This window comes from Carassius gibelio, chromosome B3 (assembly GCF_023724105.1).
Source record: "Carassius gibelio isolate Cgi1373 ecotype wild population from Czech Republic chromosome B3, carGib1.2-hapl.c, whole genome shotgun sequence".
Lineage (NCBI taxonomy): Eukaryota > Metazoa > Chordata > Actinopteri > Cypriniformes > Cyprinidae > Carassius > Carassius gibelio.
In genome coordinates, this window is record NC_068398.1 from 23332221 (window position 1) to 23346146 (window position 13926).

A 13926-nucleotide genomic window follows, 5' to 3' on the forward strand; every position below is an offset into this window, starting at 1 on the left:
GGAAGGATTTGCTCTATGAGAGATCTGATGCTGCACTGATTGACTTTCTCTTAATGTAAAATGTGAACCAGTGCATATTAAGACGAGCCTTTTACAGAAATAAACTAAAACTACTGTTTAATCTGTTAAAGACTTATGAGGCATTTGAAATCAGCTTTTGACTTTACAATATAAACCAAGGTCAGAGTAATATAACTGAGATGACACATTGACAAAGTGACGTTTTGGGAGTGACAGCTGCATTGCTTGAGGAGACACACGAGTCTCATAAGAACTCATTATAATTGTTATAATAACCATAATAACATTCTGTAACCTTGTGGGAAACAAAAAAAGATTGAACTAGAATTGCTGACCAAACTATTATTAGCAAATAGACATATGTAGACATATGCTTAGTAAATGAATTACCTAATCTTATATCACAACATAAATATTTTATATCACTTAATGAAGGAGTGATAATGAATAGTTCCATCTGTAAATTGTTATTGGATGAGCCACATTGAAAATTGCTCTGCAAATATCGACAAAATTATTATACAATTGAATATTATACATATTTGTTCTTTATTCTAATGGTTAACATAAGGAGCCCTTCCACTGATAGCTATGAATATGTTTTTACCACAGCATAATGTGGTAATAACAAAATGTATATAATATATTGGGATAAATTTTGGAAGAAGTTATTTTGTTTATTGCGGGCGCATTAAATTGATCAAAAGTGACGGTAAAGGCTTTTACATTACTACTTTCTATAAATCATAGTATGCTGAAAAAAAATGTATCATGATTTCCACAAAAATATGAAATGATAATAGTAAGAAATGTTTCTTGAGCAGCAAATCAGCATATGATTTCTGAAGGACTGTGTGTCAGTGATGGAGTAATGACTGCTGACAATTCAGCTTCACTTCCATCACAGGAGTGAATTGCAATTTTAAAAATATATTCAAGTAAATGACAGTTATTTTGTAATGATATTTCACAATATTAATGTTTCTTTTGATCAACTACAGCAGCCTAGTTAGGCATAAGAAACCTCTTTTAAAAACGTATCTACCTTGAACTTTTGACCGGTACTGTACATACAAAAAATAAATACACCCTCAGTTTTCACTACAGCAGAAAAGAGGAGAAGAGTGACAAGTTTATCGAGGTGTGGTGTGTGAATGAACTATATATAACAAGAATTTTAATTAGATTCACGACACTTTTTCAGTGTCAGTGATGTTCTGAGCCTATTTCTTCTGCTCTGTAGACATACTGGATTCACATTCGAGAATAAAAGTGCAGGGCTTTTTTCACGTCCCCAGTTGCAGCTCTCCTCTCTCTGAGCTAATCCTCCTCGCTGATGGCCTCACTCTCTGTCTCCCATGCTTCTAGCACACTAATGATTTTGCCCTGTACACGGAGGCCATTAAGTTTTTCAACCACCCAGAGAGCATGGTCAGGATCGCGGTCAGGACTATCACACTCAATGTGTACAAAGGTGAGTAGAGCCCTGACTCGGCTGCTGCTTCTGCCTGATCCTCCTCTCTTCTGTCAATCGCTCTGTCATGCCTCTGATGCATGGGCATGCTGACGCTGCTCTCTTCCATCCATGAGTAACACACACATTACATTTAGTGATCGCTGCTGACTCCACACACATGCACGGGCAGACTGGGGTTTCACTTGGGTATGGTCACGCGCTGAAGACTGAAGGGCTTTCACTGATCTGTTTCTCTGGCTTGAGCTTGTATTATAAATCCTTCTTCCCTTCTTGAATAACTGACTTAACCTTTCTGCCTATAACTAATCTTATAACTAATCCACTGTTAAAGTCATTGAAGTCAAACTGCAATTAGTGCATGTTACTGACGTTAATGTGCATTCATTGGCCCTAAATAATATTTGGAGATTCATACAAAACACTTAAAAGTTTTTATGTCATTGCATTGATAAACAACCTTTTACAAGTATTTAAAAAAAAAAAAAAAAAACAGTTGGTGTAATATTTTAAAGGGATGCTCCTACATGGAATATATATAATATATATATATTAGTCTACATTTTGCCAGATTCATTACAAATAATTGCTCATTAAAAGTTCAGCAGTGGGACATTGCATCATTGAACTAATGTAGGCTTGTTATGGATCATTAGTAAACAGGTTGTACATACCTACAATACAGTACAGATGTTATTTCTGTAGCACATTTAAAGTGCTTTCCAGCATAGAGACAATAGATGCACTAGTTTGGCTACTTACATTCACCTTAACACACAAAAAATTGTGTTTTACTTACTGCCAGCTTACTTTTATCAATGTTAAAAAGAAAATATAACTTAATTAAAGTATAATATTTGAATATAACTTAAAATATAAAATAAAGCTAAAAAAACGATAAAGAAAAAGTGTTAAAAATCTTGAAGTAACATCCAACCATCTATTTTATTTGATATTACTTTTAATGACATGTAAGTGAAATATAAATAATGTCATCCTTGATCACTTTATTGTCTTAAATATCAGTCTGATTTTTGTTTATTGGATATTATTAATATTAATATTTTTTATTTTATTTAACATGGACATCACAGTTACATTGGACAAACCATATGCACTTGCTTAAGTGTTATGGAACGCATGCTAATTTTCAACACCAGTCCACAGGAGATTTTTCGGAGAAGAGAAAAAAAAACCCAATGCTAATAATAATAAATAACAATATTACAATAAAAGTAATAATAATGATACTAATTAAGAGAAGGGGAAAAAAAAACATTTATACAGAAGCTACAAAGCAAAGACAACATAATCAGAAAATATCACAATAGTAATATGATGTAAAGAACTATTCATGTAAGGCATGGGTAAGGCATTCCGAAGTTTTGGCCCCTTTCCAGAGAAAGCAGATTGGCCAAAAGAGGTCTTATACTTTGGAACAAGACATTCACCACTAATAGTGGCTTGTGTGTTTGCCCTATGAGAGTTCTGACGCCTACTGGCCAATTCAGAAAACAGTGGTGAAACATGATTCATTAGACATTTAAAAACCAATTTGAGTAAATATCAAAACTAAGAAGGTTATTCTTTTTTTTTATGAACAATAACCTTAACATAAAAAACTCACGTCCACTGAAACCTTCATGAACGCAGTGCACCATGTGTCTTCAAGATTTTATATAATGCAATAACATTCATACATTTTTAAGTGTTGCTTTATCTGTGGCTTTCTTGATATGGCAGGTCACATGGCTAATTACAATATAAATGCACTGAATTAACTGCTAAAGTGCAGTTAAAATACCTGATTGTCAGAAAAAGTAGTTGGGTGGTATGCTTTGCTTTTAGTATGTCCCTGCAGCTTCATGGATCTGGACGATATGTCTGTTGTTTTTGGCTGTCCTTGCTTCCAGATGTTCTTTTGTACAGGTTTAGTAGCAGCCACTAGGTGGTGTGATGGTTTCATCTTTAAGCCTGTAGGGCCCAGAGCTCCTGTTTAACCCTTTGTCTGTTCTTCCCCTCTCCCTCTATGGTGACTCCTGTGTGCCTTATTCCAGTGTCATGTAAGTTAGTTAAATTCAGAACTTTGTACTTGTATTGCATGTTCTCTGGAACAGTGTTTTTTTTCTCTCTCTCTCTCTCACAGTTGCTTCTTTTGTCCGTGTGTAGACAGGTTTACAATTCACAAACAGATAGTAGTTAACAAATACATTTACTTATATGCACTGTTGCACATTGGTGCCTTTATTTAAACCCGTTTTTTTACTGTTTTTTTTTTTTTTTTTTGGCAGTATCAGTTGTATGTGTGTGTTTAAGTAAAAAAAATGTTTTAAAGATGCTGGAGGTTCATTGAGCATTGATTATTATAAAATCTACAGTGCTAGATACAGATCAACCTACATTATAATCCACCCATCAACTCCTAAATGGTTCTTTAGCTGACAAGACAAACATAAACAGACCCATTTGTTTTTTAATATTCAGTGTATTAGTGGCACATTGCAAAGGACCTTTGACCAGTTAGACCCCTATTTATTTGTTACTATGTATTACATAGTCAGCCTTTATAAGTTTAGGTACATTTCAGAGCATCTAATTCTTTCAGCATGCTTTGTAAAGGACTTGTTTATTGCATAGGATCAAATACAGTGCAGCCTAGCTTCATTTAGCAACTCTGGCATTTAACCTAACCCTCCAACATCTGACCGATCACATTGCACATTGCTTTGTAATTAACCCCTATTGCTTTTTTTAAAACCATTTGCCGTCAGTAAGTCTGGCGCTGTTGTGTTATTAGTTACAATAAACCTAACAGTTCTTTTACCATGTCACTGTGGCTGTCTGTGCGTAACCGTGTTTCATTTTGGTCCTGCTCCGCAGTGGACAACCAGCACATGCTACACTACATCCGGGACAAAACAGCTGTGCCGTACTTCTCCAATTTGGTCTGGTTCATAGGCAGCCATGTGATCGAGCTGGACAAGTGTGTGCAGACTGATGAAGAGTAAGGTTTTCGTGACACCTTTTTATGTGCAGTTCACCACTAGGTGTCACTAAAGACCACATTTGAGCACTGAAGCTCATCATTTTTTCATGATTAAAAAATTGCACTTTCTTTCTGTCTACATCCATTCTCATCAGACATAAAAACAGAGGAAAACTCAGCGATCTGGTAGCCGAGCACCTGGACCATCTTCACTATCTGAACGACATCCTCATCATCAACTGTGAGTTTCTCAATGACGTGCTGACCGACCACCTGCTCAACCGCCTCTTCCTTCCCCTCTACGTGTACTCTCTGGTCAGTCAGGAGCAGGTGAGGACACAAACGCACATGTCTGAAAATCATCTAGTAGGCAAGTGTTTCCAGGCTAACTTTGCATAACCATTGGAGCCGAGGGAATAAATTCTATACACGACTTTATCTCAAAACCCTTTCAATTAAAAAACCCACTATTTCGACTTGAGTTATTATTTTTCTTTCCCCTGTTGTGCTTTAATGACACTTTTCTTTTAATGAAAGGATGTTGAATAGAAAAATAAACTAAATGCAGTCTTCAGTGTCACATGATCCTTCAGAAATCATTCTGATTTCCTGCTCAAGAAACATTTCTTAATTTAATTATCAATGTTTAAAACAGTTTTTGTGGAAGCAATAAGAAAATGGGAAAAGTAACAGCATTTATTTAAAATAGAAATATTGGTAAAAAATTTAATTCTTTACCGTGACTTCTGATCAGTTTGACTCACCTTTGCCTAATAACGTGTATGTATATATATGTATATATATATATATATATATGTGTGTGTGTGTATATGTATATGTATATGTGTATATATATATATATATATATATAAAACTGACCCCAAACTTTTGAATGGGAGTGTATGCTTGATGTCATTTTACACCCTAAGTAACCGTCTTGTTTTCATCCCACATGACAACATTTTTTTTTTCCAGTCTGAAGAGCGCAAGATCAACCCTCAGGTGTCTCTGTACCTGCTGTCACAGGTACAGTGCTTCAGTTTTGTTGAAACTTGAAGTAGAATAGCCACTATACACACAGTGTGAGCTGAGGTCAGGTGGCAACATCTGCTGTCCTGCTCTCTCTAGGTGTTTCTGATCATCCACTACCAGCCGCTCGTCCACTCTCTGGCTGATGTCATTCTGAACGGAGACCTGTCAGTGTTCACCCTGCAGACGGAGCAGAGCGCTCACAAGAGTTCAGTGAGTACATTCGCCAGTTGGCCTCTTCATTTGGATGTGCATGCAATAGGGAACCAGAAGGATGCTGGACTGATCCCCACAAGGAGCCATGAACCATTTATTAGGGTTTCATGGGAACAAGTGGCTCCTAGTCAATAAAAATGTTGCTCTAAATGGCCTTCCACGTGACCTTAACACTGTGTTGTGACATCATGCTTAAAGTTACATCAAACTAAAGTAATATCATTGCGTTGCTATTTTTACCAATAATTTAGCACACTTACTGCTTCCTTGTGTACTAGTTTGCCATCACGTCAGAAGTGCAGTGTGAAGTCCTTATGTGAAAGGTCTTTTAGTTTAAAGGGCATTTATTTCTGTTCCACAGTTACAGGTACTTGGTAGATCTTCCTGTCTTGAGGTTTATTGGCCTCTAGTTGATATTTACTTGATGTCAAATGAGTTGACATGGCTACATCAAGCTGGCCAAACTTTCCCCTACCTCAGGGAAGATTCAATCAGTGTGTCAGTTTTACAGTGACGCATGTGTCCAGTCCACTTGGCTTGCCAAATGTTATCAGGTCTGTTGATCAACTAAAAGATGTCAGTCGAGTGCTACTGTCTCACCGTGCCCTTTTTTAATATAAGATGCGTATCGGCCGCAAATAAATTTCTCAGAAAAGAGGTAGTTACGAAACGCCACTGCTCCAGTCTGTGGATGAGATGCTTGAAGAGGAGTATTCTTCTTTGCGGTTTGCCTCTGCCCTTGTTATTTTCATGAGGGTATTTACACTGAGGTAAGGCAGGCAGATAAGAGCGCTGCGATATCAATGGTGTTAATGGGCTACTTTGATGTTTTTTCTCCACAGCAGACAGCACTGCAGCGTGTAGGTGGATGTGAGACTGATTGTGTAGAGCAGCCTGTAACACTTAACTTGTTTTGGCTTTTTTTTTTTTTTTTTATTGTCTGGATGTCAGAATCCGGGCCAGGCCGTGCATATGCACTTATGCAAATATTTTGCAATGAAAGCGTCCCGAATGTTTAGCTGGTTGAGTCGTTAGCTTGCACCTGGCAAAAACAAAATCACGTAAATGTCAGATTTGTTTCTGAGAGAGGAGAATGTCATGCATGCTTGAAATGCAGGTTTCCACTCTTTTGAGACTCTTACCATTTGAGAAGTGTATCAGTTAGTAGTGTTTATATGTTTTTTGCGATGACATAAAAGTTGCATCACGAATTAGGCAATGCCAGCAGATAGTTGGCAGATTAATTTGGTAACACTTTAGAATAGGGAGCACTTACTCACTATTAACTACAACTTTTCCCTCAATAAGTTCCTTACTTGCTGCTTATTAATCGTTAGTAAGGATAGCTGTTAAGTTTAGGTATTGGGTAGGATTAGGGATTTAGAATAGGGACATGTAGAATAAGACATTAATATGTACTTAATTAGTAATAATAAATGGCTAATATTCCAGTAATATGCATGCTTATACAACTAGATAAGAGAGCCTAAAATAAAGTGTTACCATTCATTTTTGCCATTGCTCATACTTTGATGTGCAATTCTCTAGCAACCTATCTACATGTGCACATGGAATATCTTAGTAACAAGCTGATGTCATTTCCTTTGTAAAGTATAATATATATATTTTAATGACTTATCATCACTAGTGGTCCTTGATTATTTTAAGCTATATAGTTTTAGCTGATTCAAAACAACACCTTTGGAAATGAAATCAACAACAGTCGGCGTGAAAATCCATTTCACTATAATTGACATCACAACATATATTTATGATGAATGCTGTGATGAACACCATAGCGAATCCACAAATCTGAATGGCTATTTAAATATGTTTAGAAAGTGTCACAGCTGCTTTATTTATGGGGTTTCCAGGGTAATGGCTGCGATTTCTTCAGTTTAGTGTAGAGATCGACCAATATGGGTTTTACTATAGCCAATGCCGATGTTTAGAGGATAGGGTCAGCCGATGGCCGGCATGTGCAGCCGATTTTTAGGGCCGATATCTTGAGGTTTTCCCCTTCGTGTGCATGCTAAAATGTTACACTAATAATAAGTGGATGCACAACATTTCTAAACTTATCACCATTTATTGAGCACTGACTTGAACCATCTCTCGAATCTTAATTTTGTGCACTGCACGGTATTAAAATAAAAAATGTATCCAAAGTTAACCAAACAAATCAATAAACTGACCAAGTATTAAATATATAAAACAGGTAAAAGTCAATCATTTACATAAAAGTTTTAGAGCATTTATCAAGCAGAAATTTTCAAGTTTGTTGGAACATTAATGTAAACTTAAATATACATTAAAGTAAATAAAATGTAATAAATAAAAATCAATTAAACTGAAAAATATAAAAAAATAAAATATATAAAAAATAAATAATAGTAGTGCTGCAAACACACTAGAAACCAGCAATATTAAAATAAAGTACAGTCAACCAAACATATAAAAGGTTACACTGGTCAGTTTAAATAGACCGTAGTATATCAGTCCACTCTGCTGTTATGCCAAGGATGTTTTTAATCATGTGAAGAGGATGATCTTTTCCATCTAGTTTACAATAAAAAAAAATATATATTATAGTTTAACATTCAGATACATTGCGAGTATGGAAACATTTGGATATGTGCAGAACGAGACATGAACAATAACCTCCAAATACATGTAGTTAAACACGTGCTCGCTCGTCCTCGTATGCAAGCACTCATGCACTGTCACGATTTAATACACTGTAAATGCTGGATTTTTAAAACAAATAGGCCTAGCAGAACGCAAAACAGAACAGGAAAGGACTGGATCAGAACAGGATCAAATAAAGTACTTGCATAAAATGATTGATGTGAAAATAGCGGTTCACTGACTGCGCAACACAGCCACAAGCGCCACAGTTCCGTTTGGGATAATTTTATTTTTAATACTATAGTGTCATTTGAAAACATTGCAACTGTGTTTTAAAATACAACAACGAGCACCACGAAACCATTTAAAGAGGCGCATTCAGCGTCACCTTGATGGGAAACAGTCAACAAAGTAAAATGATCTCAAACGTATGGAGCGCTCTCTTCATTTTATCAAATGATCATAATCACATCTATTCATTTTACAGTCCTGCTACTAGCATTTTATTCAGACTAAAACCCCTTTAATTCGGCTGAGAAAGCTTTTTTTCCAAGTGGCTTTTGCACATAATAATAATAATACCGCTGCAGATGCATTTTGCAGCATTAAGGTTATTAATTGATCGTTAATTTAATTAATTACGCTGCAGTGTTTGTAAGAGCTGCCAACTTCTCCACCCCATTTACAGAGTGAAATTCTCTGACTACCTTTATCTCCCAGGACTGTTGTTGAATCTTCCAAAAGTTTTGGCTTGTGGTGCTTCACATGCGGCAGCAGCACTTTCCACCGCACCAATAACACGGGGCTGCCCGTCGATGTCCCTGACTTTAAATCGGTGCTACTAAACACGGATATCAGCCGATGACGATATATAAAAAAATGACAAACATCCACCCAATATATCGGCCGACCGATAGTTTAGTGCCATCTGCTGTACGAGAGTGAATGTGCTTTCATTTAGAGTAAAATTCAGAATAATTTGTAATATGTAATTATTTACGGTATAAATACACACACGATAACAATATTGTGCATGGTTATTTCCGTGATGTATCGCATTACCGAATACCAGCACATGTATATTTGTGTGTATGTGTGTGTGTGTATATATATATATATATATATATATATATATATATATATATATATATATATGTATATGTATATGTATACATATGTGTGTGTGTTTGTGTGTGTGTATAAGGGATGGCACGTTTTTAACTTTTTATACTGTTCGGTTTGTTTCACGGTTTTAGAGTCACAGTTTCAGTACAGTTCAGTATGTTGTATGTTTATGGAAAAACTATACTTTCAAAAGAAAAAAGAATATTCTATGCAACTACAAGCAACAGCACAAATAAATACAATAGAGTAAAGATACAAAAAATATATAGTGATTTTCAGTTTCAGGTCTAGCTTTAGTTTTTAGTTACAGAAATTGAATAATGTAATCAAATGTAAAACAGCATTGCATATTGGACTGTATAAATTAAAGATTATTCTTTATTAAAGTTACAAAAACTTTTCAAAATTCAAGTGGACTTTCTTCAAATCACTTTCAAAGTGATTTCTTTGTTGTTGCTGTTTAGTTGATATGAATACTGTCACTTTAAGAAATGCACTAATCCGGCTATGTCTACTGTAGGATACTTATCAAGACCATTTTGACATAATTTTTGTGTGAATTTGTCCATTTACACACATTACTTCAGAGAGAGCTTAATATTTGCACGGGTTTGCGCATATCGGATGAGCGCAAGCACGCACAAATCTTCTCACTGCGCACGCAAGCTTGCATCCTTTGGCTCTTAAATGTTTAAACTGCCAAAGCTTAAATTAGTTTAGTTTAAACACGTATTAATGTGTGCTGTTCACGTCTCACCTGTGTGTGCACGCGCTATCACCACCCGGCTGATGACCGAATAAACATTATTATTGTTTAAAAAAAAATATTTTTGTTTGCTTTAAAAACTAGACAGATAATTAAAATAATTCTAATTTTGGAAGTTGATGATGTTATCACATATATATATTCCTAGAATAGTTATTAATAAGTGCTGTGGTAATAGTAAGCCAGCTTCAGCACACCATCATGTATTGTTCTGATAAACATATGTTTATCATCAGCAAAAAAAAAAAAAAAAAAAAGAAAGAAAGGGGCAGTCTGTCAGTGTTTTCAAGGAAATGGTCTGTGTTCTCATATGTTGTCGGTATTATCAAAAGCCATTTCCTCTTTCCCGTTCTCTGGCTTTTTCTGTGGTCTGTTTCTCTGTCTCACCTCTCAGGCTTAACCACAGCCTGCTCTTCTAGACCCTTTTTTACAAGCTGACAGTAATCTGTCAAACCTAGCTTCCCTAAACCTGTGCGACTGCAATTTCAGATCATTTTAAGAAAAGGGTACATTTAAACAAAAATGCTTTGTTCAGAAAAGCACAACAAATTGCAAATATTTATGTTCTAAATGAAACAACAGAATATGTAAACATGTACTGTAGATTATATAAACTGCACTGTGTTGAAGATAAATAGACCATGACAGCGACATTACGACATTAAGTTTGAGTTCAGTGCTGTGATATGAAGTTATTTTGCTGACTGCTACATTTGCTTTGGTTTGCACGAAACAGTTGACGGCATGCATATCCGTGCAGCCATGTACTGTAAACAAAACTCTGCCTTCCTCTGCAAAACTCAGCACATCCTTTTGCTGTAAGGTCCTGAATTGTATTGTATTTCTCAGGAGAAAATGATGTTAATAGTATATAATGAATGTAGAATGTGAGAAATATGTAAATGCACATATTGATATGCATAAGTGTGTGGATTTAGTTAGCTTCAAATGGTTAAATGTAGGGTTATGCGGTATACAACAACATGATCATTTTTCAGATTTCAATACAATTACCTCCAAAAAATACCTAAGCGACAACAAAAACACTATTCAGAATTAGTTAGCTAATTTTAAAAGGGGTCATGAACTGCCTTTTTTATTATTATTTTTTGCTGTTTTTGGAGGTCCCCTAATAATGTTACATTTTAACATCAAAAAACATAAACATTTTGAAATTTCTGTCATGTTTTCACCCCCTCATTAGAACAAATTGTCATTGGCGGATTGTAGACTCTAAAGTTGGGATGTCCCAAATAGGGTTGGTCATCGATTGGGTTTTTTATGATACAGATGCCATATCGATACTTTTAAAATGGTACCAGTGCCTAAACCGATATACAAAATAAAAAAGCCACAAAAAACTATGGATAATATTAAAGAACATTACAAATATTTAAAATAAATGTATAGCTTTCACTCGCTCCTTGGATGCTCTCATTTCCCAAGCTTCCCTTACTCTAAGGCTAATAAATGTATATCATGATCTGGGTCATTACACAAAACATCACATAATGTGTCTACTGTATCTCTGTCAATCACTCTGATTGTTAAAATGAGTGCTGTCTGTCACTGTCTTTAATCAGTTCTTTGAATGACTGTATGGTCATTCTTTATGAAGAAACAATGTTGTTTGTAAAGTACAGTACTTCGCAAAAGTCTTAGGCACATAGGTATTTTCACCCCAAAAAGGGTTTTGAGCCAGTTATTTATATCTTTTGCTCTTGTGTGTCAGTAGGAAATATGTTTACATTTCCAAACATTCATTTTAATAATAATCTAATGAGATTTTTTAATGCACGAGCAGTCTGACAACAGCCGGTGCTCCATATGGAGATCTGATCTCACCATCATTGAATTATTATTATTATTATTTATTTATTGTTTTTGAGAACCACTTCTCATTTACAAACATGACCTGGCCAAGAGACTACAGGAATAAATAGGAACATACTGTACATAGTCAAACACAAGACACATTGAACAAGCAATTCAATAAAAAAAAGATAGACAAAGAAAAACAGTAAAGTGCTTAAGCATGTGTGTATAAATATGATTCATGATTGTCAGCAGGAACAAGAGTCAACTATGTAATTTTGGAGGTTTTGTTTAAAGGTGGAGATTGGTATCAGAGATGTAAGTTTCATGGTAGTTTGTAGTATGTTCCAGTCATATACTGCTGCAGAGGAAGGCATTATGTCCAAAGGTGGGGGGGTACTAAATTTAATCAAATGACATGATCTTGTGTAATAGGAGTTATGAATGGCATGAAAAAGAGATGACGGATAGAGAGATGTCTTGCCCAGGATTGTCTTGTACATGAAGAGAAACCAATGATGAAGTCGCTAGGTATGAAGGGAGGGCCAGCCCAGTTTATACAGGTCACAGTGATGAGTGTGAAAGGGTGCATTAGTGGCAAAACAGATGGCTGAATGATAAATTGTTTCAAGTTTTTTTTATGCCTGTATTTGGTGCCATTCTGTAGATAACATCGCCATTATCCAAAATTGTCAGTACTGTCATCTTAACAAGGTCACATTCGGTAGCATAAGTAAAGGGAACTTTATTGTGGAAAAGAAAGGCTAGTCTAGCTTTGACTTTTGTTTGAAGGTAATTGATGTGTGTAATGAATGACAGGGAGGAATCCAACCAAATGCCATATTAATATTTTTTGACATACTCCAGAGCCGTACCGTTCGTGCAGGTAATTGTAAGTGGAGTCTGGGTAACCGGTTTTCTGATAAATAGTATACATTTTGTCTTACTATGGTGGTGAAGATTGTCAAAAAACTTTTGACCACAGAGCATGGCGTCAAAGGTGCATACCGAGTTTATAACGATACGTCAATGTGTTTGTAAATGATAGCATTTTATGACAAATTTCTTAATGGCCGACACCCAAAATGGCTGAACTGGGAAAATACAGTTTGACTCCGCATGACCCACCAAATCTAAAGAGACCAGTTTTGTGATTTTTGGTCAAACCATTCAGAAGTTATAAGCAAAAAATTTTCATATCTCCTAACCACTTGGTGGCACTTTGCCGAACCATTTCAGGTAGTCTCAGGTCATACTTGTTATAACACACACCAAGTTTGGTCTCAATACACTGTGCAGTGACCTAGGACGAATAAGAAAAATAGTTCATAAACATGAGTGAAACTTTGGACAGGTAGTGGCACTAGAGAGTTTAAGTTAGAGACTTCAAATTTGCTACGGTTAGTGTTGACCTTGTCCGGAAGAAGAATAAGAATGACACCAATGGATGCAATAATACCAACATACCTTAGGTGCTTGGCCCCTAATAAGAAATGTGCGTGCGTGACACAAGAACCAGTGAGGTCTGTTCTAGCACCTCACACACAAGTTTGAGATTCCGCGTTCGGTGTATTTGATGCCCACTCTTAATGATTGCTCATTCATTTATCGGTTATATTTATCTGCGTATCTGCTTTCAGATAATCTTGAGACATCACTGCCATAAGGTAATGCTATGGGCTGCGTGCTTGCTTTGGATTTGACTGACAAACTGGCATACCGAAATTGCGAGCATCATGTTTTCTAATCATGTCTACAATTTTTTATCTTTGCTGCAATTATTTTCCTCATTTTATATAAAAAATACAAGATGTTTACATAGTCAGCAAAGCATCGTCTTTTAGTTTCAATCTTTCTGAAAATCCC

General features: G+C 35.8%; 1 protein-coding gene across 3 annotated transcripts in view; it reads left to right on the forward strand.

Moving 5' to 3' along the window:
• The window catches only part of LOC127951864 (protein CLEC16A), a 57068-nt gene that overhangs the window by 1737 nt on the left and 41405 nt on the right, over positions 1-13926 (forward strand). For all 3 annotated transcript variants that reach the window (XM_052549949.1, XM_052549946.1, XM_052549947.1), the window contains exons 5-9: positions 1390-1495; positions 4376-4499; positions 4637-4811; positions 5457-5507; positions 5610-5723. In XM_052549949.1, the coding sequence (XP_052405909.1) occupies positions 1390-1495; positions 4376-4499; positions 4637-4811; positions 5457-5507; positions 5610-5723 (570 nt within the window). The remainder of the gene's footprint in view (positions 1-1389; positions 1496-4375; positions 4500-4636; positions 4812-5456; positions 5508-5609; positions 5724-13926) is intronic.